This window comes from Callorhinus ursinus, unplaced genomic scaffold (genome assembly GCF_003265705.2).
Source record: "Callorhinus ursinus isolate GAN/ISIS: 27379988/994484 unplaced genomic scaffold, GSC_fseal_2.0 scaffold55, whole genome shotgun sequence".
Classification (NCBI taxonomy): Eukaryota; Metazoa; Chordata; class Mammalia; order Carnivora; family Otariidae; genus Callorhinus; species Callorhinus ursinus.
Window position 1 is genome coordinate 728,173 of NW_027397117.1, and position 27,459 is coordinate 755,631.

General features: G+C 50.9%; 2 protein-coding genes across 3 annotated transcripts; both read left to right on the forward strand.

Moving 5' to 3' along the window:
• The first annotated feature begins 9,944 nt into the window (after window positions 1-9,944).
• Window positions 9,945-11,077, forward strand: POP7 (POP7 homolog, ribonuclease P/MRP subunit). Of its 2 annotated transcripts, none has more exons than XM_025864725.2 (2): window positions 9,945-10,238; window positions 10,374-11,077. In XM_025864725.2, exon 2 carries the CDS (start codon window positions 10,384-10,386, stop codon window positions 10,804-10,806), a length of 423 nt encoding a protein of 140 aa, XP_025720510.1. In that variant the 5' UTR covers window positions 9,945-10,238; window positions 10,374-10,383; the 3' UTR covers window positions 10,807-11,077. The 2 variants fall into 2 exon arrangements, with proteins under 2 accessions (XP_025720510.1, XP_025720509.1); XM_025864724.2 differs by having other exon boundaries at window positions 9,946-10,140.
• Window positions 11,078-20,664: 9,587 nt separating this feature from the next.
• EPO (erythropoietin) lies at window positions 20,665-23,093 on the forward strand. Its single transcript, XM_025864723.2, has 5 exons — window positions 20,665-20,798; window positions 21,340-21,482; window positions 21,729-21,815; window positions 22,062-22,241; window positions 22,387-23,093. Exons 1-5 carry the CDS (start codon window positions 20,786-20,788, stop codon window positions 22,540-22,542), a joined length of 579 nt encoding a protein of 192 aa, XP_025720508.1. The 5' UTR covers window positions 20,665-20,785; the 3' UTR covers window positions 22,543-23,093.
• Window positions 23,094-27,459: the final 4,366 nt, after the last annotated feature.

Genomic DNA, 27,459 nt, shown 5'->3' on the forward strand with positions numbered 1-27,459 from the left:
CGCCGCCGCCCAGGCCCCCTCCACGGCTCTGGCCCCTAGCCACCCGCACGGCCTCGCGCCCGCCCCGCCTGCTCAGTGGGGAGCCCGGACGCCCGCCGCCCCCGACCCCCCCCGGCACGTGACCCGGGGCCTGGCTCGTCACGTGATGCAGGGCCTGCAGCGGGCCGGAGGGGGGGTGTCGCGGGTCCCCCCGGGGCGCTCCCCGGCTGTTCCCCGGCACGTGACGCGCGACCGTCGCGACGGAGGCCGCCGCAGGTGGCATCGCAGGGCTTGCCTCGCCAGTCGGCTTCCTCCAGGAAGCCCGCCTGGATTGAAGGAGATAACATATAATCCCGAGGTGCGTTCATCAGACGTCCTGGGATATGTGAAATAAGTGAGGAATTAATGATTTGGACACTGTCCGAGGCAGTGCTGACTGGTGAGACCCATTCCATCTGGCTCCGCCACTGACTAGCTTCTAGACCCCGGGAGAAAGCAGTTGATGCTTTCGACCTCCGTTTCACTTTTACAGCCAGGTGTTAATGCTGTTCTCCACCCCACCCCGATCCCCACGCTTCTCCTTCCCGGAGTGCTGAAAGAATTAAAATAGGTGAATATGAAAAGCTGTGAAAAGAGAAATTATTATGCAAATGTGAGAAGTAGATTGACACCTCCTTTGTTTGAAGAAAGTGGTTTTCCAAGAAATACTTCCAAATCCCTGAACTTTTGGGGACGAAAAGTTTGTTTTTTTGCCCCCTGTGTATTTTCACCTTTTTTTTCTTTGGATAGTTAATTCCAGAATGTATATTTCACTTTCCAGCGTCCTGAAACAGCTGTTAGCAAACACAATGTAATCTTTCTCAGGACAGGGAAAAGTAAAGTCAGACTGAGAACTTGAGGCCCTTGTGTTGTGCCATATTTGAGCACAGACCTCAGGAGCTACCAGAAGGCCCTTTGTTCCTGCACTGAGTGTTCCCCAGGCTTCTATGCACTTGTAGTTTTAGGGTCTGTTTTTTCAGTTCCTTTCACTTTCTTGCAGTCAGGACTTCTGTCTTAATGCTGCCAGTCTCCCAGCTTGCTCGGACGCTGGAAAATGGCAATTGTTTAAAGCAAGGGTTCCCATGCGGGTGTTATTCATTACTGCCTGTGGCCTTGGAAATAATCTCTTCCGTCTCTGGAATGTATGGTAAAGCATTTAACATAGTGCTTGGCACAGGGCAAGTACTCCACAAATGTTAGCTGACAGGGGCTTCTGGTTCCAACAGGGTGGACAATGTTCAGATTGTTAACACTGTATAAAAATGTATCAATAGAATCCAGGCTTGGGTGAGAATTCTTCACCTAAAGTTCGTAAACAGACAACAGTTTTTTGTTACTCAAAATCTGTTGTTGCTTTTTGTTTGTTTTTAACTTTTCTAGAGTGTGTCCTGAGCGATTCAAGTTCCCAGCAGCCTAATCTCTGAATGAGTAAGGTCTTAGCATGTTTTAATTGTTAATTAGCAAATGCCAGATTGCAAATTTTGGTGGAGAAATGGTATAGGGGAAGGGGGGCCCTCTGTGGAATGCTGTCTGTAGGGGATGGGAATGCTGTCTGTAGGGGATGGTGGGGGCCTGTGCTCAGCTGGATGGAAGGCATTTGGGTAGGTTTAGGAAAAGTGGGGGTCAGCTTTACAATAGCCGCAATCCAGGCTGATGGGAGAAGAGTACCTGGATTGCTATTTGGGTGTGAAGGGGAGCAGAACTTCAGCTGAGGGCTTTGAATGCCACCATAAAAATGTGTTTGATCTGAGAGTAGAACCCATTAGATGCAGTCTGGCAAGGAGCACACGCTGGACTCCAGGGTACAAGATTGGAGTGATCACCGAGGGTGCCTTGTGTTCCAGCTTGTGACCCTGGCCAAGTAATCTCCTCCCACTGTCAAGTTGGGAAAGATGCTGCTGCCCCTATTGCTGAAGACACTGTGGAATTGAATCTGTTAAGCGCCCTCTTTGAGAAAGGAAACTGAAATCAGAACTGTGCATCTCCCATACGGAATGAAAAAGAATTACCAAAAGATCACTTAGATCTAAAATATTTTTGTGGGGTGCCTGGGTGGCTCAGTTGGTTAAGCGACTGCCTTCGGCTCAGGTCATGATCCTGGAGTCCCGGAATCGAGTCCCACATCGGGCTCCCTGCTCAGCAAGGAGTCTGCTTCTCCCTCTGACCCTCTTCCCTCTTGTGCTCTCTATCTCTCATTCTCTCTCTCTCAAATAAATAAATAAAATCTTTAAAAAAATATTTTTGTGGGGCGCCTGGGTGGCTCAGTCGTTGAGCATCTGCCTTCGGCTCAGGTCATGATCCCAGGGTCCTGGGATCGGGCCCCACGTCGGGCTCCCAGCTCGGCGGGGAGCCTGCTTCCTCCTCTCCCTCTGCCTGCCGCTCCCCCTGCTTGTGCTCTCTCTCCCTCAAATAAACACTTAAATAAGTAAATTGGCACGCTCTTGAACTAAAGAAAGATTTGGTTAGGGGATTAATTGAGATGAAAGGGAGGTTTCAAGTCTAAAAAGCCAAGCTCTGCCTTTTTTTCCTAATGGCAGTGCCTCTCTGGTGTTTGCCTTCAACGAAATGCAAAAAGATAAGGGCCATCTTAATGTCAAATTAGCTTATTACAGTGCCTGACTTCACCCACCTATATCATGAGCCTTTATATTTATCTGGATGTCAAAGTTTAGAAAACATACTTCAGATCTCATGAAAAGACACATACCCTGAGTAAAGGAGTGATAGTTCCTTTTTAAAAAAATTTTTAAAGATTTGATTTATTGGGGTGCCTGGGGGGCTCAGTTAAGCATCTGCCTTTGGCTCAGGTCATGATCACAGGGTTCCTGGACCTGAGCCCCACACTGGGCTCCCTGTTCAGCAAGGAGTCTGCTTCTCCCTCTCCCTCTGCCTCTCCTCCTGGCTCATGCCCTCTCTCTCTCCTTAAAAAAAAAAAAAAGATTTTATTTATTTGAGATAGAGAACACAAGCAGGGCAAGAGGGGCAGAGGGAGAGGCAGAGGGAGAAGCAGACTCCCCACTGAGTAGGGAGCCCCACATGGGGCTCAAACCCAAGACCCAGGGATCATGACCAGCAAGCCAAAGGCAGACGCTTAACCAACTGAGCCACCCAGATGCCCCTGGACTGATAATCGTTCATAAACTATGTTTATTGTTAATTATCAGACAAAACGGGCCTCAAAATGAATTTGTTGCATTCAGAATTACTTTCTGCCATGAGCTAAGTTTTTCAGTCTATCAAATGTAACAGCTTGTCAAGTCATCAATGACCTACACTTTGCTGAATCCACTGGTCCATTATCTTACATGGCCTGTCAGCGGTATATGTCACAGGCTGGTCACTCCCTCCTCCAGGAAATGCTTTCTTCACCTCGTTTCCAGGACACCATACTCCCTGGGTTTCCTCCCATCTCACCAGCTGCTCTGAGTCCTTTGCTGGTTCCTTCTTTCTTCCTTAACTCACAGGACTCAGTCCTTCCAGACCTCTCCACTATTATCAGGATGGACTGCACTGACTATGAGCCCCACTGCTAGACATTCCTATCTCAGCTTAGCCACTGCTTCCTTTGGAAAACCTTAGATCTCCCCAAGGTCATACTGACTATTCCTCCTTGGGGTTCCACTGAATCCCGTACATGCTCCCCATTTAGCACTGGGCACACTATTTTGCTCATCTTGTTTGCCTTCCACGAGTTGCTCAGCATGGTGTTCTGTGATGTAGCTAGTATTCCAACAGCCTGTCAAGTCTTTTTGATCCACCTTTTACCGCTGAGGACTTTTCCATGGTATGGATGTGCCATTTTGTTTAACCATTCCCCGACTGAAAGACACCTGGGGTGTTTCCAGTTCAGGGCTACTACAAACAAAACTGCTATAGACATTCATGAACAGGTTTTTAAATGCCTTTGAGTGCTCTTCCTGGGTCGTATGCTGAGTGTATGTCTGGTGGTTAATTTTAGAAGAAACTGCCAAACTATTTTCCAGAGTACCTGGACCATTTAACATTCCCACTGGCAGTATGTGAGACATTCTCTTCAATACTTGGTATCGTCAAGACTCTTCCTTGTAGACATTCTACTAGGCACGTGGTGGTACCTTGTCATGATTTCATTTTATTTTTTTGTTTTTATTTTTTTTAAAGATTTTATTTATTTATTCATAAAAGACAAAGAGAGAGAGAGAGAGAGAGAGAGAGAGAGGCAGAGGGAGAAGCAGGCTCCCAAGGAGCAGGGAGCCCGACATGGGACTCGATCCCAGGACCCCGGGATCATGACCTGAGCCGAAGGCAGACACTTAACCACCTGAGCCACCCAGGCACCCCCTTGTCATGGTTTTAATTTGCGTTTCCTTAGTGGCTAACAATGTTGACTATCTTATGTGCTTACTTGCCATCCTTATACCCTCTTTGCCAAAGTGTTTGTTCAAGACTTTTGCCCATTTTCTAATCGGGTTGTTTGTTTTCTAACTCTTTGAGTTTATTTTTTATTTTTTTTTAAAGATTTTTTATTTATTTTTGACAGAGAGAGTGTACAAGCAGGGGAAGAAGCAGGCAGAGGGAGAGGGAGAAGCAGGTTCCCTGCTGAGCAGGGAGCCTGATGCAGGCAGAGATCGATCCCAAGACCCTGGGATCACGACCCGAGCTGAAGGCAGATGCTTAACCGTCTGAGCCCCCCAGGCGCCCCTCTAACTCTTGAGTTTAGAGAGTTCTATTCGGGATACAAGTCCTTTGTCTGATAAGTAATTTGCAAGTATTTTCTCCCAGTCTATGGCTTCTCTTTTCATTCTCTGAATATGGTCTTTCACAGAGTGAAAGTTTTTGATTTTTCCGCTTTTTGCCACATTATGAGATATAATTGATAAAATATCAATTTTCTTAATAGATTGTGCTTTTCGTGTTGTTTCTTAAGAACTCTTCACCTGACCCTATGTTCATGAAGATTTTTTCCTATATTTTCTTCTAAAAGTTTCATAATTTTATTATTTAGACCTATGATCCATTTTGTGTTAATTTTTTTGTGTAGGGCTAAGGTTCAATTCTTTGCTTTATCAAATTGTTTCAGCACCACTTGCTGAAAAGACTTATTCTTTCCCTTCAACTGCTTTTGCACCTTTGTCTGGCTGTGTTGGTGTGAATCTATTTCTGGGTTCTCTATTCCAATTTATTGATTTGTGTGTCTATCCCTTGGCAGATACCACACTGTCTTGATATTGTATTTATGTAGTAGTAAGTCTTAAAATCAGCACGATTCCAACTTTTTCAAAATTGCTTTAACTTCCCTTGCCCTTCCATGTTAACTTTATAATGAAGCTGTCTGTAACTACAGAGATTCTTGCTGGGATTTTCATAGGAATCGCCTTAAATCTGGAGTTCAGTTTGGAGGGAATTGGTATCTTTATTATGTTCAGTCTTCCAATACATGGACATATGGACATCTCTCCATTAATTTAGATCTTCTTTAAGTTCTTCATCAGGGTTTTGTAGTTTTTAGCATACAGATTCTATATACATGTTTTGTCAGACTTACACCTAAATATTTCTCCCTCCTTCTACTTCCCTCCTTACCCCCTGTATTCCCCCCCCCGTGTAAATAGTATTGTATTTTAAATTTTGGTGTCCAATTATTTATTGACAGTATATATAAATACAGTTGATTTTTGTATGTTAATCTTGTATCCTGTTAAACTTGCTAAACCCATTTATTAATTATACAAGTTCTTTGTAGATTCCTTGGGACTTTTTATATATACAGTCATGCCATCTGCAAACAGAGAGTTTTATATCTTCCTTTCTAATCTTTTCCTTGCCTTATTGAACTGGTTGGGACTTTAACCACGAGAGAGGGTTCCTGATTTTAAGAGAAAACTGTCTGGTCTTACACCATTAAGTATGATTATAGCTGTAGGGTTTCTGTAGACTTTTTTAAAAAAGATTTTATTTATTTGACAGAGAGCACAATCAGTGGGAGCAGCAGAGGGAAAGGGAGAAGCAGGCTCCCCACTGAGCAGGGAGCCTGCAGTGGGACTCCTGGGGCTCTTGGCTCATGGGGCTTTGGGCTCATGGGGCTCTGGTTTTGATCCCAGGCCCTGAGATCATGACCTAAGCCAAAGGCAGACACTTAACTGACTGAGCCACCTAGGCACCCCTCTGTAGATGTTCTTTAGCAGGTTGAGGAAGTTCCTTCTATTCTTTGCTGAGTTTTTTTTCATAAATGAATACTAAATTATGTTAAATGTTTCTTTCTGTATTGATTGGTATGATCATATACATTGTTTGTTTAGCCTGTTAATATGGTAAATGAGAGCAATTGGTTTTCTTATATTGAACCAGTCCGGCAACTTTGGAGTAAACTCTACTTTGTTATGATTTATAATTCTTTTTTTATACTGCTGGATGCAGTTTGCTAGAATTTTGTTGAGAATTTTTACGTCTTTGTTCATGAGAAATTTTGGTCTGTAGCTTTCATTTGTATAATCTTTGTCTGGTTTTGGTCTCATAAAATTAGTTAGGAGGGGCGCCTGGGTGGCTCAGTTGTTAAGCATCTGCCTTCGGCTCAGGTCATGATCTCAGGGTCCTGGGATCGAGCCCCACATCAGGCTCCCTGCTCCGCAGGAAGCCTGCTTCTCCCTCTCCCACTCCCCCTGCTTGTGTGCCCTCTCTTGCTGTCAAATAAATCTTTAAAAAATAAATAAATAAAAATAAAATAAAATAAAATTAGTTAGGAAATGTTCCTCCTCTATAGAAAAGAGATTGTGTATAATTTGTTTTTTTTTTTTTTTTTTTGGTAGAGTTCACCACTGAAATGTGGACCTAGATATTTCTTTTTTAAAGGTTTATTTTTTTAACTATGAATGTAATTACTTGAATAATTACAGGACTATTCAGATGATCTGCTTCATCTCAGGTAAGTTTGGTAGGTTGTGGTTGCCTAGGAAATTGGTCCATTTCATCTAAGTTGCTGAATTTGTATATAAAGAGTTGTTTGTACAGGCATAACTTATTTTATTGTACTTTGTAAGTACTGCAATTTTTACAAGTTGAACATTTGTCGCAATCCTGTCAGCACCACTTTTCCAACAGCATCTGTTTACTTCTTAAAAAAAAAAGATTTTATTTATTGGGACACCTGGGTGGCTCAGTGGCTGAGCATCTGCCTTCAGCTCAGGTCATGATCCCAGGGTCCTGGAATCAAGCATCAGGCTCCCTGCTAAGGAGCCTGCTTCTGCTTCTCCTTCTCCCTCTGCCTGATGGTCCCCTTGCTTGTATTCTCTGTCAAATGAATGAATACTTTTTTTTAAAAAAAGAATAAAGTCTATTTAAAAAAAATTGGTATTTCGGGCACCTGGGTGGCTCAGTCGTTAAGCGTCTGCCTTCGGCTCAGGTCATGATCCCAGGGTCCTGGGATCGAGCCCCACATCGGGCTCCCTGCTCAGCGGGAAGCCTGCTTCTCCCTCTGCCACTCCCCCTGCCTGTGTTCCCTCTCTCGCTGTGTCTCTCTCTGTCAAATAAATAAATAAAATCTTTAAAAAAAAAAAATAAAAAAAATAAATAAAAAATAAAATAAATAAAAAATAAATAAATAAAAAAAATTGGTATTTGAGAGAGGGAGTGCTCCTGCACAAGGGGGAGAGGGGAGAAGCAGGCCACTGAGCAGGGAAGCCCCACAAGGATGATCCCAGGACCTTGAGATCATGACCTGAGCTGAAGGCAGATGCTTAACCGACTGAGCCACCCAGGCGCCCCGCATTTGCCTACTTCTGTGTCTGTCATTTTGGTAATTCTCTTGATATTTCAAACTTCTTATATTTGTTATGGTGATCTGTAATCAGTTATTACAACTCACTGAAAGCTCAGATGATGATTAGCATTTTTCATCAATAAAGCATTTTTTAAATTACTTTTCTTTAGACATAATGCCATTGCAAACTTAATAAACTACGTATGGTGTAAACATAAATTTTGTATGTACTGGGAAACCAAAAAAAAATTTGACTCATTTTATTGTGATATTCACTTTATTGCAGTGGTTTGGAACCCAACCCACAATATCTCTAAGGCATGCCTGTAATATTCTCTAAGTATCTTTTGCATATGAGGATCTTTAGTGCTATCCCTGCTTTCGTTTCTGGTAATCATAATTTGAGTCTTCCTTCTTTTTAAGATGTTTTTAAAGTAACCTCTACACCCAACATGGGGCTCAAACTAATAACCCCCGATCAAGAGTTGCATGCTCTACTGAGCTGGCCAGGCACCTCCAGTTTTCCTTCTCTTGTTCTTCTTTTTTGTCAGTCTTGCTAGATGCTTATCAACTTTATTGATCTTTGCAAAGAACCACCTTTTACATCGAGTTTCTCTACTGTTTTTGTGTTCAGTTTTATTGGTTTTTGTTCTTTATTATTTCCTCACTTCTCTTCCCTTTGGGTTTATTTGGCTCTTCATTTTCTAGTTCCTTGAGGTGGAAGCTTAGATTACACTTCCATTCTTTTAAAAATACCCTTCAGTGTTTCCAGAATACTTGGTTCCCTGAAGAACTCCTGTTTATCCATCAAAACTCAGCTCAGGGGCACCTGGGTGGCTCAGTCTGTTAAGCATCTGCCTTCAGCTCATGTCATGATCTCAGGGTCCTGGGATAGAGCCCTGCATCCAGCTCCCTGCTCCGCGGGGAGCCTGCTTCTCCCTCTCCCTCTGCCTGCAGTTCCCCCTGCTTGTGCGCGCTCTCTCTCTGTCAAATAAATAAATAAAATCTTAAAACAACTCAGCTCAAGGAGGCTGAATAGGGTTGTGGCCAGCTTTTCCTCCTTACCCCCACATAAACCCCCAAACTTGTGATTAATGAAAGAATCTGAAGCTAAAAGGAGAACTACAGGATTTAAATGGTGCTGGGAGCGAAGTTCTCAGGAACCTGACCCCCTTCCAACCTCCAGTCAAATGGGGTCATAAAAATGCCAACTCTCATGTGTAGGCTTACAGTTCACAGGGTTATACTGGGTTTCACAGCTGCAAAACAGGAATTATCATTCCCTATTTGAGTGTTGGGACAACTCAAGTAGGGAAGAGTTCTAGGTCCCCAGTGCAGGTCTAACTCATTTTTGAAGGGAACTCTCCCGAAGCTATACCAGTCTGGCCAGAGGAAACTCCTCCCTACTGGCCCTTGGGAGCCACGAACCTCCAGGCGCCGTCCCGCCCTGCCCGCCAGGGGGCGCACGTCCCTGCTGGGGTGGACAGAGGCCGATGAGCTAGCTGATCGGTAAAGGTTGAGGGGTGTGGGTGGGTCAGCGTGCTCTCGGGGGAGCCGTGAAGGTAGGGCCTACGGTTCATAGCCTGGGGCCCCAAAGGCTGACTTGAGGGGTCAGCCCTTGCAAGACACAGGGGAGAAGAACGGGTCCCCGTGTCCTACAGGGGAGACCAGAGGCGGCGGCGTCTGCCGAGCGCCCAGCCTCACCCCTCAATCCCCCACTCAGTCTCTGGGCAGCAGGGACCTTGGGCGGGAGATCGGTTCTGCCAACTCAGCCACGCCTCCTCTGACCAGAGGTACTGCGACGGACGCGGGAGTCCACCCCTGCCTTTAGGTCCCTTAACCTTCTTGAACCCTCCCGGCTGTCTTTGTAAGCCCCTACCCCAAATCCTCCGCGCTTCTAGAAAAGTCTCCTTTCTCCCCTTCTCCCCTTCAGGACCCCTCCGTAGGGTCCAAGAACTTGGACTGACCTAGGAAAGCTTACCCTCCCGAGCTTTGACTTAGTACACGCCTCCTGCCTCCGCACCCCGCTTGCGTGGCGTACATATGGTGGAGCCGGTCTCCCAGCGCTCTCGCGTTACTTAGACACACCGCACGGTCGCGCGAACGCCCAGAGGGGCGGGGAGAACGGAGGCCGGGAAGGCGATTCGTGGATCGCGGGGGGCGGGCGCGCGTGCGCACTGCGCAGCCCTTTCGGGATTCCCCCCCCCCCCCCCCCAGCCGTAAGGGCGGCCGCGGTCTCGCGATCCTCCGGCGCGCCGCGTTTCTTCTCTTCCTCGGTCCTGCGTGTCCGGCGCCGCGAGCTCAGTCCGAGCGGGTGGGCGCAGCGCTTGAGTGGCTTGGCCCGGAGCGGGCCGCGTGCTCGGGAAGAGGACTGTGGACTGGAGAGTGTAGGCGCGGGGGAAGGGAGCGGGTGGAGGGGCCTGAGGCTGGGGGCGATGCCCTCAATGAATAGGAACTGGGGGTGAGGGAGATCCGGGAGCTTGAGGTGAGTGGGAGGGAACTAAGGCAGGAGGGCGTTTGAGTGCGTCCCTTCCTCTCTGCACCGTTTGGGCTGGAAACGGGGTGGCAAAGGCAACAAAGTCTCTTGTCGCCTCACTCTGATCTCTCTTCCCCGCGTCAGGGCACACAGCATGGCGGAAAACCGAGAGCCCCGCGGGGCCGTCGAGGCTGAGCTGGATCCGGTGGAGTATACCCTTCGGAAGCGGCTCCCCCACCGCCTGCCCCGGAGGCCCAATGACATTTATGTCAACATGAAGACTGACTTTAAGGCCCAGTTGGCTCGCTGCCAAAAGCTTCTGGACGGAGGGGCTCGGGGTCAGAATTCATGCAGTGAGATCTACATTCATGGCTTGGGCCTGGCCATCAACCGTGCCATCAACATTGCCCTACAGCTTCAGGCAGGCAGCTTCGGGTCCTTGCAGGTGGCTGCCAATACCTCCACCGTGGAGCTTGTCGATGAGCTGGAACCAGAGACTGATACACGAGAGCCTCTGACCCGCATCCGCAACAACTCGGCCATCCACATCCGGGTCTTCAGGGTTGCACCCAAGTAATGGCAATGAGGATGGCCACCTTATCCACCCACCCCCACATAAGTAGGCTCAGCTATGGCTCTTCTTGTACTGAGTACAGTCATGGACCTTCTACCAGAGCCACGTAAGAAAAAGCCTGTCCCCTTACAGCCCAGAGGACTCTGAACTGCGAGGGAGAGTATTGTCTCTTGTTGGGCCCAAGCAATGGGTCTTTGCGAGTCTTTGTGGTCTGTAACCATTGTCCTAGACAATAAAAACTACCAAGTTGTGTTAGTATGCAGCCACCCCACTGCCACTGTCTCTGCCCTGTGTAAATTCTGTATGTACGGGGAAAGGGAGAGTAGGCACCTTTGCAAGTATTTACATACAGGAGGGACCCCCAGGTGTTTCTTGCCTTTGCAGAGAGCAGAGATAGTACTACGGACAGTGTAACAAAACAAACTTCAGTACAAGCAAAAGCCTGAGAATCCCAGTGTTTGCTTTAAATTTTTTTGTACTCTCAGAGGCAGGCCGAGTGGATAAGGTATATACTTTTACCTGCTGAAAGCGCAGCTGGGATGGTTGTAACTCAGGAAGCATCAGGCTTCTTGGTGGCGGTTCCCAGGACGAGGGAGGTGAGCATTTAAAGACGAAGGGAGCAAAGACTGGGACCTCCTTTGTGTCAGGCTCTGTGATAGGGACTAACACACTGCTTCATTTGATTCCCAGTCCTGCTGGGCCCAAGTGGTTCCAAGCAGCTGTGGTCCAGAGTTCTTTAGACCCTCCTGGGTGGGCTGCTCTAGTGGGAAGGGAGTGCCTCCTGCCTGAATTACCGGGCACACAGATAATAAGTATTTTTTGTTCAGATATTTGTAAAGGGATCTGATTTCTCATGTTTATCAAGCTAGAGTCATCTAAAGCAATGTTTATCAGAGTGGGTGGTGATCCATTTGTGGGTCTCAAAATCAATTTACTGGGTCCGGGCCTTTTAAAAGTTCTCTCTTTTTACAGAAGTGGACCTGAAATGGTCATGTTTTGTTGGTGCTTTTCAGTTACAGATCTGTGTGTACTACACATGTGCTAGTTACGATATAAATTGTGTTTTTTACTGTTGATCCAAATCACAAGAGTCTGAAAGCCTCTGATCTAACAGTAACAGAATGTTACTCAAGTTTGCTTGCAGGCAGTTTGGTTTGGGGGTCTGAAAATCAGGCTTCTCATTTATCAAAATCCCTCCCTCAGGCTTGGGTATGCCTGTCGAGGGACTTGGATACTGGATGATGACTGCCTGCAACTCAAGAAAGCAGACTCTTGACAGGAGAACTGGTGCTTCATTCAAACAAACATGCGGAGTGCCTACTCTGGGCCAAGGCCCTGCCTTCAAGGAGCTCCCCCATTTCACTGGGAAGGTAGATATACCCATTTTTGTGAGTGAGATGAGTTATGTAAGAATTAAGAGTAGAGGGTGCCTGGGTGGCTCAGTTGGTTAAGTGACTGCCTTCGGCTCAGCTCATGATCCCGGAGTACCGGGATCGAGTCCCACATCGGGCTCCCTGCTCAGCAGGGAGTCTGCTTCTCCCTCTGACCCTACCCCCTCTTGTGCTCGCTCTCTCTCAAATAAATAAAATTAAAAAAAAAGAAGTAAGAGTAGACACGATTTGGAAATGTGGAGAGTGAGATGGCTAGCATCTGGGTGGGGTCCAAAATGCTTCACCTTTGACATTGGGTATTGAAGGATGAATAGGAGTTTGCCAGGCAAAGAGAAGAGAGGACATATCTGGCAGAGGGGTCCACGTGTGCAAAGGGGGTTCGTAAATAGGCAGGGGGTGTTGTGGGACTTAAGGGTCACTCAGGGTGGCTAGAAAGCAGGAGGCACTGGGGAGACTTAAGGAAGACAAGATGAGAGGCATTTCTCTCAGATCCCCCCTGCCCTCCATACCGCCCACCTCGTTCCCCTGTCAGCCTCGACTGCAAGGCCCCCTTGCCCCCAGAGCCCCCAGTAGCAGCATGGGGAGCCAGCAGGGAGCTTGCTGGAACGATGTTTCCCTGCATGTATGTATTCTTGTCTCTCCATGCTCCTGGCCTGGGCTCGGCAGAGCTGGTGGCAGGCAACTCTTTTGCATTTGTTTTGGCAGCTCTCTCTCCCAGCCTATTTGTTGTTTCTACTCCATTTCTCTCACTGCTTGCCAGTGGGGCTTCCCTCAGGGGCAGGTCCGCCGAAACAGCCCCTAGACCTCGCTGCTGAAGGAAGTGAGGGTCCGGGAGCTCACCCTTTTGCGTGTGTGGGCAGGTAGGGGGCGTAGGGAAGGCTCCTGCATCTGCTGGAGTCCCGGCACGGTGGGCAGGGCAGGGAACTCCGAGTCCCTCCCGTAGGGAGGCCGACTACCACTGTTCCCCTGCCTCCTATTGACTGAAGTGTCTTCCATCAGGGCTGGGGATAGGGGAAGAAGGTGTGTCCACATGAGTGCCCCCCCTTCTTTTTACTCAACAGCGGCAGAAGCCACAGTGAGTTTGAAGTGACCCCCAAATTCAGATCCGCAGAGGCCAGAATTGAAATGCTTTGTTGTGGAGGAGGATGCAGACATCTGCTCATCACCCATAGCATTATTGAGCACGCGTTAGTTGTAGGGATCTGTGTTAAGCGCCTGGCCTTCCCAGAAAGGTATAAACTGGTCCTCAAAAGTCAATAGGGCGGGGCGCCTGGGTGGCTCAGTCGTTATGCGTCTGCCTTCGGCTCAGGTCATGGTCCCAGGGTCCTGGGATCGCGCCCCGCATCGGGCTTCTTGCTCAGTGGGAAGCCTGCTTCTCCCTCTCCCACTCCCCCTGCTTGTGTTCCCTCTCTCGCTGTGTCTCTCTCTGTCAAATAAAATCTTTTTAAAAAAAAGTCAATAGGGAGTATGGCGGGATTTTAAGAAGACAAGTAATTGGCATAGTGCTTGGAACTGTCCCTGGCATTAGTATAGGGCTCTTTAAGCTGTAAAAGCTGCTATGGTTGGGCGCCTGGGTGGCTCAGTTGGTTAAGCGACTGCCTTCAGCTCATGTCATGATCCTGGAGTCCCGGGATGGAGTCCCACATTGGGCTCTCTGCTCAGCAGGGAGTCTGCTTCTCCCTCTGACCCTCTTCCCTCTCATGTGCTCTCTATCTCTCATTCTCTCCCTCTCAAATAAATAAATAAAATCTTTAAAAAAAAAAAAAAAGCTGCTATGGTTAGTATGAGTCATTTTGTGAAAAAATGGTTTCGGGCCTCTTCGTGGGAATAGGGAGAGGGGAAGAAAGGTGATTTGTGTGTGTTTGATTTACAAGGCCAGGCTACTAGTTCTGTTAGCTTTTATGTTTGTGGTTTGCCCAGCAGGGAAGAAGACAGGCCCTCAGGACACACGAACTGGTTTGGATGGGGTGATGACCCACCTAGGGAGGTCCTTGTACTCTGTCTCAGGTGAGTTCCTGGTGTTTGGTCAGGAGCTGGCAAAAGAATGGCATGTTCCGTAAACTCCTGAACCTCTGGAGAAGTTGGACTAAAAGTCTGCGCTCAACGTAGTGCCCCAGGGAGCAGATGTCCAACTGCATGGAGGTTTGGGGTGAAGTGAAAGTGATCCCACCAAGAAAGATGTCTGGACACGACCATTTAAGACTCTGCCTTCCTGGGGCGCCTGGGTGGCTCAGTCAGTTAGGCATCTGCCATCGGCTAGGGTTGTGATCCCGGGGTCCCGGAATTGAGCCCTGCTTTGGGCTCCCTGCTCAGGGGGCAGTCTGCTTCTCCTTCTGCCCCTCACCCCGCTCATGTTCTCTCTCACTCTCTCAAATAAATAAAATCTTTTTTTTTTTAAAGATTTTATTTATTTATTTGAGAGAGAGAATGAGATAGAGCATGAGATGGGGGGAGGGTCAGAGGGAGAAGCAGACTCACCGCTGAGCAGGGAGCCCGATGCGGGACTCGATCCCAGGACTCCGGGATCATGACCCGAGCCGAAGGCAGTCGCCCAATCAACTGAGCCACCCAGGCGCCCTATGGGTGCTTTTTTTTTTTCTTTTCTTTATTTTTTAAGAGATTTTATTTATTTTTTTGAGAGAGAGACACAGTGAGAGAGGGAACACAAGCAGGGGGAGTGGAAGAGGGAGAAGCAGGCTTCCCGCGGAGCAGGGAGCCCGATGCGGGGCTCGATCCCAGGACCCTGGGATCATGACCTGAGCCGAAGGCAGATGATTAACGACTGAACCATCCAGGCACCCCTATGGGTGCTTTTCATTCCTATGTTTTGGTTTAGCCATATTTCCTAATTCTCAATGATAACAGATCGTTTTTGTAATAAACAGTAATTTTTTACAAAGCTTTGCTCTGTTCTCTAGGTGGGGTGATCAGGGCAGTTAGTTATCAGACTGATGAGATAATCTCAAGGAGAAGTGATTTCATTGCCCAATCCAGTAACTAATAAATATCGCTGCGCGGACGGATGCAGCTTGCTGTCCACTCTATAACAAGCCCCTGCTCTATCGAGAAACACCGTATGTCTTGCTACTGCAAGCCGAGGGTGGACCTTCGCTTTCATGGGACCTCCTCGATCCTTTCTAGTTCAGAGTCTGTGAATTTTGTTCGCTGCAAGAAAAATACACTTTCCTGAAAGTATTAAACTCATCTTCTGGTTCATGAAATAAGACAGAAGCAGAAAAGCTCCCTTATATACAGATCAGGGGATGCCTATGGGGTCAAGCAATAGGTTCTGGGTATTTGTTGGTTCTCAGTGAACCATGAACCATTTGGGAAAGTATTCACTAAATTTGGATGCTTACGAGCATGTCTAAGGCCTCTATAAACTTCCCTTGAGGAGATCTTGGCCTGTATTCTTCTAAGTAGAAAGAGCCTATAGGCTTGATACCTGCCTCTTAACCCACCAGCAACTCCCACAGACTCCATTTCATGCAGTTGTGTTCAGGGGCAAGTTTCTCCAAAGTGCAGTCAGCGCATATACCCAGAGATACCTCCATTCACACCCCACTATTCTTGTGATGTCTTCGGGCGAGTTGCTTGGCGGGGCAGCTACAAAGGCAGAGACGGTGCCATGAGCCTGTGCCCAGCTCCCCAGAGGGAACAGGGGAGGGTGCTGGAGGGGGTCTGGAGAATATGCTGGAGATTTGGTCTCTAGGCCTCCAAAGTGAAGACAAGTAGGAGGGATACTAAAGCAGAGTGAGTGCAGTAATAACAACCAGAATTTATTGATCACCCTCCTCCAGGTGTTACATAACCCACGACAGCCGTGGGAAGCAGTTACTATCGTCTGCCATCCGTAGGCTCAGAAGTCAAGTCACACGTCCAAGCCAGCTGCTAGCAAGTGGCAGAGCTCAGGCCACTAATCTGGGCTCCCCTGTTTACAGGACAACCCCCTTTAAGCTGCTGGGCTACAGAGCCAATGCTTGTTGAGAGAAGACACCTGGATGTCCGGTTCTCCTGGCTACTTTATGGCCCAGCAAGCAGCCCTTGCCTCAGTTTCTCCAAATCGGCCTTTGGACAGGACTTTCTTCGGTTCTCCAGCAGGAATCTGTTCTCCAGTATTCTTGCTCCCTTCCCAATTCCCCAAGGGCCAGGAAGCCCTCCCCCACCACACCCTCCACAGTCCCTGGCCACCTCACTTCCTAGCACAGAAGGTCTTGTGGGCCACTGGCTGAACTCTCCAGCCAAGCCGGGAGCCACTGAAGGGAGGCCCAGAGGCCCCCCTTTGTCCCCAACACGACTCCAGGCAGCTGGGGCTTCGTGCTGCCTTGGGGTCTGGGGCAGCTCAGGGGAGCTGTAAATTTGCTTCTCCTTGGACTTTCAGTCTGAACTGGCTGCCAGGAAGACTCCATGGAGCAGAGCCTGCTCCACCCCCGCCATCCTCCTGTCACACCCATCCCTTTTCAGACCCTGCCTCAGTGGCTGTGCTCAGGAAGCAGATGGAGGCTTCACAGGCCCCCAAGATCCCAGAGCTGGGTTGTCCAGGCTGGCTCCCGCAAGCACTCAGAGGATGAATGGCTCACTTCCCCACTCTACATCTCCCATTCTCTGGCTGAGGTGCCTGGAGTGGAGGGACCACCTCATACCAGCCACACATAACCATAAATAGGCAACTGCTGGGTCCCTGGGGGGTACCAAGGTGAACGAGTCCCGCCATACACTGTCCTCTGCTCATTTTGATGAACAGGTCACCCGTGCTGCATGACTTCAGAGAGTACCATTCCTAGCGAGTCTGTGTGAATGGCGCCCCCTGGAGTTGTGCAGTGCTCCATCTTGAAAGCTGTGTGTGGTGGCCCAGTCGGTAGGAGGCCTAAGCCACATCCCTAAATGATGGCAGTGCAGAAGGAGAGAACTTTCTGCAGGGGCGATCAGGGAAGCCTTCACAGAAGAGCTTAAGGCTTGGGGTTGGGCTTTGAGGAACGGGGAGGGGGGGAGATAGTGTGAGAAGGTGATGCAGGTGGAAAGCACAGAGTGAGCAAAAGGCAGGAAGCATCTAACCGAGTTCATGCCATGGAAGGACTGGGAATGAGCAAAGTGGGAGAATAGGCTGCAGAGGTAGGTGGATGGCAGAACACAGAGGGTCTTAGTTCTGGGGCCACTGGGACCCATGGCAGGCTCCTGCTCAGGAGCATGACACAAACGAGTCTATTCAATGGGAAAGCTGATGGGGATTGACTGGAGCGGTCAGGGAGGAGACCCTCTGCAGTGGCCAGCACCATGCCAGAGGGACACAAGGAGGCAGATGGAGGGGGCACTGGCAGGGGGTGGGAGGTGTTAGAGGGGGAGCCCCAAGGAGCTTCCTGTTTTTTCTCTGTTTTTCAGGGTCCTGATATCAAGGGCAGGTAGCTGGACCCTGCTGGGCAGTAGCCAAGAGCACCTGGGTTGAAGATGGCCCCCAAACTGCCCTCTGGTAGGATTACTACAACTTCGGGGGTGGGTGTGGGGTGGACCAAGATCCTCTCCTGCCCCTTCTCTCCCAAGCTGCGACCAGAGGGCTCTCTCCAAAAGTCCCAGAGGATGAGCCAGCACCAGCCCTGTCCATCAGGCCCTAGCACCTAGGCTCTGGTGCTTATGGCCCATCTCCCCTCCTTCCTTGAAGGCAGGGGTGAAGGCAGGCCTCCAAGTTGCTATGAGGGAAGCAGCAGGTCCCACAGCCCACAAGGCTCCTCCTCTCCTCCGTCTCCTTAGGCGGTGTCTACCCACCCCCCCCATCTGTCCCCGGCCCCTCTCCATGGTCAGGTCAGGGCAGTGACGCAGGAGTCAGGGGACCAGAGAGCAGATGCTGGGGGGGAGGGGTCGGGACAGAACGCATGTGTGGACGTGTGTGGACGTGAGTGTGTGTGCGCTTGTCCCACAGCTGGGATCTGGGAGGGAAGCAGAATCGGGCTCCAAAGGCCAAGCAGGGCTGGGAAGCTGCCTGGGTGCTGAGAGGGAAACTGGGACCCGGGGCATAGCGGGGTGTGCAGCCTGAGAGTCAGTATGCCAGGGTTGAGGAGGGACCCCAGAGCAGGGCCTGGAGGTGGGCAGAGGGCAGAGGAGCAGGATCGGAACAAGTCAGGCCCTCATGACTTTCCACGGAAAGCACACCAGCCTCTGCATCTTGCTTCTCCCTCTCCTGACCCCCTCTTTAATCATGCCCTCCCCACCTTAGGGTTCCCTCCCTCACCTCCATCCGCCTTTATTCAAGTCACCCTCAGCACGGCTTCCCCGACCGCCCCATCAAAATGTGCAGCCTCCTCCAACACTCCTGGTCCCTTCCACGCCTGTTCTCCTTGGTCCTTTATTGCCGTGGTCTTTTATTTTTCATTTTTGGGGTCATCCCACCTCGCCACTAGAATGTCAGCTCCACCAGGGCAGGCCCTCTTGTCTGTTTCATTCCATCCCCAGATCCCGGCCACCATGAGGTACTCATATATATTTCTTAGATGAATATTCATTTCTCAAATGAATGAATGAATGAGTGCTCCCCACTCTTTACACTCTTTCCTTTTTTAGAAAATTTTTTAAAAGATTTCTTTATTTATTTTAGAGTGCGAGAGCATGCCTGCACACATTGGGGGGAGGGTCAGAGGGAGAAAATCTTTCCAGCAGACTCCCCACTGAGCTTGGGGCCCATGAGAGGCTCTAACCAAGAGCCTCTAACCATCCAGCTCGTGCTGAAACCAAGAGCTGGATGCTCAACTGACTGAGCCACCCGGGCGCCCCAAATCCAAATTCTTTTTTTTTTTTTAAAGATTTTATTTATTTATTTGAGACAGAGAGAATGAGAGAGAGAGAGCACATGAGAGGGGGGAGGGCCAGAGGGAGAAGCAGACTCCCCGCTGAGCGGGGAGCCCGATGCAGGACTCGATCCCGGGACTCCAGGATCATGACCTGAGCCGAAGGCAGTCGCTTAACCAACTGAGCCACCCAGGCGCCCCCAAATCCAAATTCTTGAGTGTCATTCAAGGCCCTTCACAACCTGACCACTTCCTAACCAGCCCTCTGGCCTAGTCTCCTCCACCTCTGCAGTCCACACCCTCCATCCTGACACACCTGACCCCCCCCCCTTTCCCCTTGCTGAACCAGCTTCATCCCCATCTCACATCTCTTCCTATTAAAATCCTACGGGCCCTTCAAGGCTGAGCTCATGTCACCTTCTGCATCAAATCTTCCTTGATTCCCCCAGCTAACAGTGAGCTCTGCCTCTTCCAAACTCTTCCGGCTAGGCTCTGAACACTCCGGTCCTCACACACCACCACACTGTGTACCCATCTTATCTCTGCTGAAAGCTATAAACTCCAGGAGGCAGGAACTCTCAAACACATCTTTTCGTCTTGCAAAGTGTGTAGTCAGCTGACCTGCACAAAGAAGGCACCGATCATTGTGTGAATAAAATATCTTTAATCTCATGGAACTGGGAAGAAAGTGAGGGAAGATACATAACCACCTGTATTTGTAGGACTTTGGAACTGGGACTTCATCACCCCCCCCCTTTGACAGGTCAGGGCACTGAGGCTCAGGACTGAGACCACTGTCCAAGGTTGGAGAGGCCAGCCAGCCTCAGACTTCTGCTCTAGGGAGCTTGCCCCCCTGCTTCCTAGAAGCCCTGAAGGCTTCGCTGCAAATCTGAACCACCTCAGTCTGGGGGATAGCTCTCTTTTAGAGTTCTAACGAATTTTGCCATGCAGGCTAACCTATATCACAGGTCAAAACCAGAAACAACAAAAAACAAGAAGGATGTCAAAGTGCATGCAGGTCCTGCACACATATCCTGTGCCCTAAACGTTCAATTTCTGGGTTTTTGGAGTCCTAGAAAAGTAAAGAGTGGGGGCTAGAAGACCCCCAAGTTTCTTACTCCGTGTACCCCCATCAGATTCCTCAACACGAACAAAACCGGCTTCTAGAACAAGTACTGGGATTGTGAGAAGGCAGGCAACTTGCCTCCGCCAGCCCCTTCCCGGCGTCCAAAGCCAGCTGCCTCGCAGGAACCGGTGCTCTCAGCTCTGAACCCCCGCCCAAGACTGGGACGCGCCCCCCCTCCCCCACCGGGTGGAGGGAGCGTCGGGTCCCCAGCCTTTCCCACAATGGTACTCCTCCCGCGGGTGCGCACCCAGCCGCGCCTCCCAGAACCCGGGGTCGGCGGGGCAGACCCGTGCCCTTAGCTCCGCGCCTGCGGCCGCTCTGCTCCCGCCCCAGCGAGCCCCCGACCCAGGCGTCCTGCCCCGGTCTGACCCCTCTGGCCCTTACCTCTGGCGACCCCTCACGCACGCAGCCTGCCCCCCACCCCCACACACGCACGCACACATGCTGATAACAGCCCCGACCCCCCGGCGGAGCCGCAGTCCCCGGGCCAACCCCGGCCGCTCGCCGCGCGCCAGTCCTCGCGGACCCTGGCCAAGAGCCTTGCGCTCGCTCTGTGCGACCCCGGCTCGGCAGCCCCCTCCTTCGGGCCGTGGGGACGGCCCTGCTCCACCGCGCTTCCCGGGATGAGGGCTCCCGGCAAGGGCGCCGGCCGAGCCCCTGGTCGCTGAGGGGCCGGGGGAGGCGCGGAGATGGGGGCGTGCGGTGAGTACTCGCCGGCTGGAGGAGCCCCCGCCCGCCCGGGCCCCTGTTTGAGCAGGAATTTACCGCTGGGGCGAGTGGCCCCGAGGTGGCTGGGTTCAAGGACCGACAACTTGCCAAGGACCCCGGAAGGGCAAGGGGGGTGGGGCAGCCTCCACGTGCCGGCAGGGCTTAGGGAGCCCCTGGGAAAGGTGAAATCTGACCTGGACACTGGGACGCAGTTTCGGGGTTCGGGGAAAAGAGGGGGCTGCTACGTGCGTGGGGAGAAAGCTGACACCTGGGTCTTGGAGCAATCACCGGGATCTGCGAGAGGGGAAGCCTCTGTCACACCGGGATTGAAGTTTGGCCGGGAGAAGTGGATGCCGGTAGTTTGGGGGGGTGGGGTGGGGGGTGCGCGTCGCAGCGGGATTGAATGAAGGCAGAGGAGGCAGAACCTGAGCGCTGGGAAGGTGGGGGGTCGGGAGCGCCTCGCTGGGGGCAGAGGAGCGGGATGTGTGAACGTGCCCCTCCAAACCCACACACTCAGCCCGGCACTCTTTTCTAGAATGTCCTGCTCTGCTGCTTCTGCTGTCCTTGCTGCTGCTTCCTCTGGGCCTCCCAGTCCTGGGCGCCCCCCCTCGCCTCATTTGTGACAGCCGAGTCCTGGAGCGGTACATCCTGGAGGCCAGGGAGGCCGAAAATGTCACGGTGAGGCCCCCTCCTCAGGACATTCCACAGAACTCACTCTCAAGAGCCCAGGGGTTTCCTCCAAGATCCAGGAACTGGAGTCCCTTCCTGGCACTTGGTTCAGGGATGGGGGTGGGAAGCCAGAGCCCCCAGGAAAAGTGATACAAGTGGTAGCCCCCAGTGCATACCTGGAAGCTAGGTAAGGGGCAAAGGTGGAGGGAGCTTTTGGGGAGGCTGACGCCCCTTACCCCGGGTCGTGCATTTCAGATGGGCTGTGCTCAAGGCTGCAGCTTCAGTGAGAATATCACCGTCCCAGACACCAAGGTTAACTTCTATACCTGGAAGAGGATGGACGTGAGTTTGTTTTTTCCCTCTTCTTGGGGAGTCTCATCTTGGGAACCTGAGGGGGTGCTCGGGAGAACGACAGAAGAAGATGAGGGCTGGACGCAATATGTTCGTTCATTTGTTCTCTGTTCTTTGTTCATTCATTCATTCAACCAAACTGATTCTAAGTCTTCACTTTGCTCAGCTTGGTGCTTGGGGCTGCTGAGAGGGAGGGGCTTGTTTGGGCCACTAACCCCGAGTCTCCATTTCCTTTAGGTGGGGCAGCAGGCCGTGGAAGTCTGGCAGGGCCTGGCCCTGCTCTCAGAAGCCATCCTGCGGGGCCAGGCCCTGTTGGCCAACTCCTCGCAGCCATCTGAGACCCTCCGGCTGCATGTGGACAAAGCCATCAGCAGCCTGCGCAGCCTCACCTCCCTGCTTCGGGCGCTGGGAGCCCAGGTGGGTGGGAGCCTCCCTCGCCCGCACTTTCGTTGGAAGGGCCCTGCTCATCCCCCCTCTGGTTCTGTCCTGAATCCCTTCTCCCTCCAGGGTTCCCCCGGTGCTGCACGGCACTGCGATAACTTTTTTGTTCTCTCCTTGGCAGAAGGAGGCCATCTCCCTTCCAGAGGAAGCCTCTGTTGCTCCACTCCAAACATTCACTGTTGATACTTTGTGCAAATTTTTCCGAATCTACTCCAATTTCCTGCGGGGAAAGCTGACGCTGTACACGGGGGAGGCCTGCAGGAGAGGGGACAGGTGACCAGGTGCTCCCACCCCGGGCACGTCCACCACCTCCCTCACCACCACTGCCTGTACCACGCCTCTGCACCACCACTCCTGACCCATCGAGGGGTGAGCAGCTCAGCACCAGCCTGTCCCATGGACACTCCACGGCCACGGGTGACATCTCAAGGGCCAGAGGAACTGTCCAGAGCTCAACTCAGATCTAAGGATGTCACAGGGCCAGCCTGAGGCCCCAAAGCAGGAGGAAGTCGGAGGAAATCAGCTTAAGCTTGGGGACAGAGCCCTGCTGGGGAGACACCCAAACTCACCTTGGTGCCCTGCCGAGCGGTGATGCCAGGACAAACTGGAGGGCAAATATCTCTTTTTGCACCTATGAGGCAGGGACAGGAGGGACTGGAGAATTTAGGTGGCAAGCCATGAATTCTCCAGGTCTCATGGATACTCCCACGACAGCGAGAGCCACTGGACGAAGGGTGGTGGGAGCCATGAAGATGGGATGGGGGCTGGCCCCTGGCTCTCACTGGGTCCAAGTTTTGTGTATTTTTCAATCTCACTGGCAAGAACTGAAATCACAACATGGCTCTTGACTTTTCTGTTTCCCCGGGAGCTCCCTACTTCCCTGGCCCTGCTCCCATGCTGGCAGCAGGCCACAGTCCTGGAAAACTAGAGGTGGAGGGGGTCGGGCCCTACGTGCTGCCTCGCATAGCCTGTCTGACCTCTTGACCCCACTGGGCCTGAGGCCACAAACTCTGCCCACGCTGGTCAATAAGGTGGTTCCATTCAAGGCTATTCCTCAGTAGGCAGCTGGTAACCCTCTTTCGTGAGCTACAGCTGCCATCAAGGAACCAGGAGCCCCCAGAGGGGCTGGTGGTAGCTTCCAGTCCTGGCCACTGGGCCCTTACTTATTTCTCGCTTCTTCTCTGTGGTGCCTCTGGCTAAAGCCACATTCCCGCATCAGCCTTTGCCACCTCTCAATCCAGCTGACCCCTTTCCTTGCCTGGGGATGGTCACCATTAATGCCCTCCCCTGGAACTTGCAGAAGGAGCCATGGTCCCCGACAGCGGTCTCGCTGAACACTCACTCTGTGCCCAGGGCTATTCTAGGTGGTTTGCTTACATGACCTCATTTTATTCCTTGCACAACTCTATGAGAAAGTTTCCACTGTCATTCCCATGGAACAGATGAAGAAATAAACTAACTGCCCAAAGCCAAGACAGCAGGAACCCCCAGTGCCCCCAGCTCTTACCCCTTTCCTCTTCTGCTTATCCTTCCTCATAATCCCTACCTGTGCCCTGTTCCCCTGGGTTGCGGGACACGGAACAAACTAACTGAGCTTCCGCTCTCCACCCCTACTTCTAATTTCACCCATTACTCCAACAATCCACCTCAAATTCCTTCTCAGAAATTATGCTTCAGCTGCAGCGTACCACCCGACAGCAGTCCTGACCATTATCATGTATGTGGGGATCAGTCTTTCTGCTCCTATCACAAAACTTAGAGAAGTCAGCCTGCACCCCTGAAAATATGCAAAAGAGAGAATTTTTGCCATCTGCAGCAGGGCAAATTATGGGTAGGCTTGGAGGGTATTTGCCATGTATATGTGGGTGCTGGGAGCCGTGGTGAAGCGCGGTGGGAGGAATCAACGGAGAGGTGGACCCAAAGGAGAATTTTCACCCTGGCCAACCCAGCTCCTGGGGTACAGTGCCCTCTTCAGGCCCTACTGGGAAATGTTAGCAAAATCTACAAGGGAAAGAACTCTTAGGGCTCTGATCTTTGCACATTCCAATAAAAATTTGTATTGCAGTTTCCACAGATGGCATCTGGTTCTTGTCCCACTGCTGTGAATCAGGAAGGGAGGAATCTGTCTTTCTCGATAGCAACGTCAAAACTAAGACAGTTATCCTGAAACCCAAGGCATGCTGCTAATACCCGCAGCTAGGACCCAAACACAAGGTTTAGGACTCATAACCCCCAAGCACACCTTAGCCTGATGGGCCACCTAGACATCCCCAGGCCCACCTAGTACCTGGATCTTTTTTCCCCACAAGTCAGGGCCACCTACCTTATTCCTTGACTTCTCTTCAGACTACTTACTGCTTTCTATTACAAAAAAAAAAAAAAAAAAAAAAGTCAATGGAACCTGAACTATATGCCCCGGGCCAGTATGTTAAAACATTAAAAACATAACTCATTTATTCCACATTTACGGAGTGCCAACTATGTGGCAGCTTTTGCACCAAGTGTTAGGAAAACATGAAATGACAATCTATGCCTTTCGCAGCCCAGGGTCCTCCTGGGATTCCCCTGGAGGCGAAAAGACACGAGCTCATTAAGGGTATAGCCAGCTTGGTATGTGACTGCATGTGGACAGGCCCGGGACGGGAAGGACCTGGTGAGGGCCCATGTCCTTGCAAAGAGACACACATACACAAGGAGGGTGTTGTCAGATTTCAGAGGGTCTTCAAGTGTGGGCTGGGAATGTGAACTTTCTTCTGTGCTATTATTATGATGATCCACAACATATTAAACTCTGGTGCCTACATGATCTGCTGCGATTCTCACCACAAGTCCACGAAACGGGGGGCCCTTAGGTATCATCAGGTATCATCCCCATTTGCCAGATGGGGAAAAATACAACCAAGTTCCACCAGGTAAATGGCGGAGCCAGCTCTTCTAACTTCCTGGCAGGACGGGAGCCAGGGCGGCCCAGTTCTGAGTCAGTGGGTTACATAATTGTTTAATGGAGATGTCTTCTGTTGATAGAGCGCTTTGCGATTGTAATGTAAGATGTATGTAAGATCATGGGTGCTTTCCTGGGCATTTTCTTATTTATTCTCCTAACTGCACGAGGAGGGCAGAGATGGTAGAGGATCTCCATTTTGCAGAGGAAGAAACCGAGACCCGGAGAGATTATGGGCCTGGCCCAGGCCGTAAGACACTGAGGAAGATAAAGACCAGGAGCCAGGCTCTCTGACTTCTGTTCCCTCTTCTAGCAGAAGCAGGGATCAGAGGGAAAGGAGAGTAGAGGGAGTGGCTGGAGGGGAGAAAGAAGGAGGCCCATCCATCTCAGCATCAACGCCTCCCCAAGGGGCGTCTGGCTGGCTCAGCTGGTTGAGTGTCTGACTCTTGGTTTTGGCTCAGGTTATGATCTCATGGGTCATGGGATCAAGACCCTTGTTCAGCAGGAAGTCTGCTTGAGATTCTCTCCCTCTGCCCCTCCTCAAATATATAAATAAATCTTTAAAAAAAAAAAAACCTCCTCCCCACATCATCTACTGCCTTGGGCTCCCACTTTTTTCCCTCCTACCCTCCCCACCACCCAAGTCTCCCAGTGCTCGGGACCAACTCAGCCACCTCCTGCAGCCCTAGCTCCCACCCTGACTGCCGCCTATTGGCCCAAACTCCCTCCCTGGGCCTGAGCATCAGGCTGACCAAATGCACCTGTCTGACCCCAGCCCACAGATCACCTAAGATTTTCCTGGAACTACTCAGAATCCTCTAAGCATCACAGCAGACAAGTGTTGCTGGATTTGAATTAGCTAAATGGGGCCTCTTAGACATTGGAATCTAAGCTGAATGTTAACTACGTTTTTCCCAGCTGGTTGAGGCTAATTCCTCTAAAATTCCATCATAAAATGATGTTAGGAAAGATGATTGGCAATAGAAAAGCAGACAGTAGTATGGTTTCCCAACTTATGTGAGTCATGCCCAAATGTCCATGAACTCTCACTTCTTGATTTTTAAAAATTGATTAGTAAAATGAATTACATGACCTGCACGCAATTTCCGCTTTAAAAAAAAAAAAAAAAAAACTTAGCTATGCTAGTCTCTCCATTTTGCAGAAGAGCAAACTAAGGCCTGGAGAGGGTGAGTGAAGGGTCCAAGGAAACATAGCGAAGCCAAGACTGACGTAAATTCTCTGGAGCACTTCCGGGGGTTTTTATTCCACATGCCGGGGTCCCTCACACTATGCTTGCAGCTGCTAGGCTTGACAAGTGACAAACTCTCGGGGGCCTTGCGCATTCCCGACCCCTCAAAATGCAGGGCCCAGTGGTGCCTTTCCACGCCGCCATCCTGTTCTGTCCTGCCTTGCACACCAACCCCCGCCCCAGACAGGTTGGAAGCTGGAACTGTCCATGGCGCCAAAGGGAGGTCAGCGGAAGCAGCCCTCAGAGGACTTATTGCCCAACCAGGAGGGGCTGTGGATCAATTGGCTTTGGTGGCTCTTCCCTGGGTTAACCATTTCCTGGCTCTTTCCCTCTTTTTTTTTTTTTTTTAAAGATTTTATTTATTTATTTGACAGAGAGAGACATAGCGAGAGAGGGAACACAAGCAGGGGGAGTGGGAGAGGGAGAAGCAGGCTTCCCCGCGGAGCAGGGAGCCCGATGTGAGGCTCGATCCCAGGACCCTGGGATCATGACCTGAGCTGAAGGCAGACGCTTAACGACTGAGCCACCCAGGCGCCCTCTTTCCCTCTTTTGATTGCTCTCCTAACCTGGTATGGAGGAAAGGTCGATCAGGGTCGCGGCTGGGCATCCTTTACATGTCCCGCTCTGATGTCAAGAGGCAGAGGATCTCTCTCTCTCTCCCCAGGTCTGACCCCTCCGTGGTCCTATTGGTGCTCATTTGAGCAGGAGTCCCCAGGACTGTGAGGGGGTTTGGGACTTTCGTCTTCAACGCCTGGTGCACGACCCTGCTGGCCCCTCCCTGACAGCTCGTGAGAATGGCTGCCCCAGGCATCACCGTCACTTGCCAGGGGCAAAGGCCCGGTGCCCTGGGCATCGATTTGATGGCAAAGAGTAGGGGTCTGCTGAGGTGAAGGGAGGGAAACCGAAGGTTTCTAGGAACACCTGGGTGTGCTGGGATATGGAAATCTGGATTCGTTTCTCCGGAGCTCAGTTTCTACACATGGAAAATGGGGACAACAATTTCG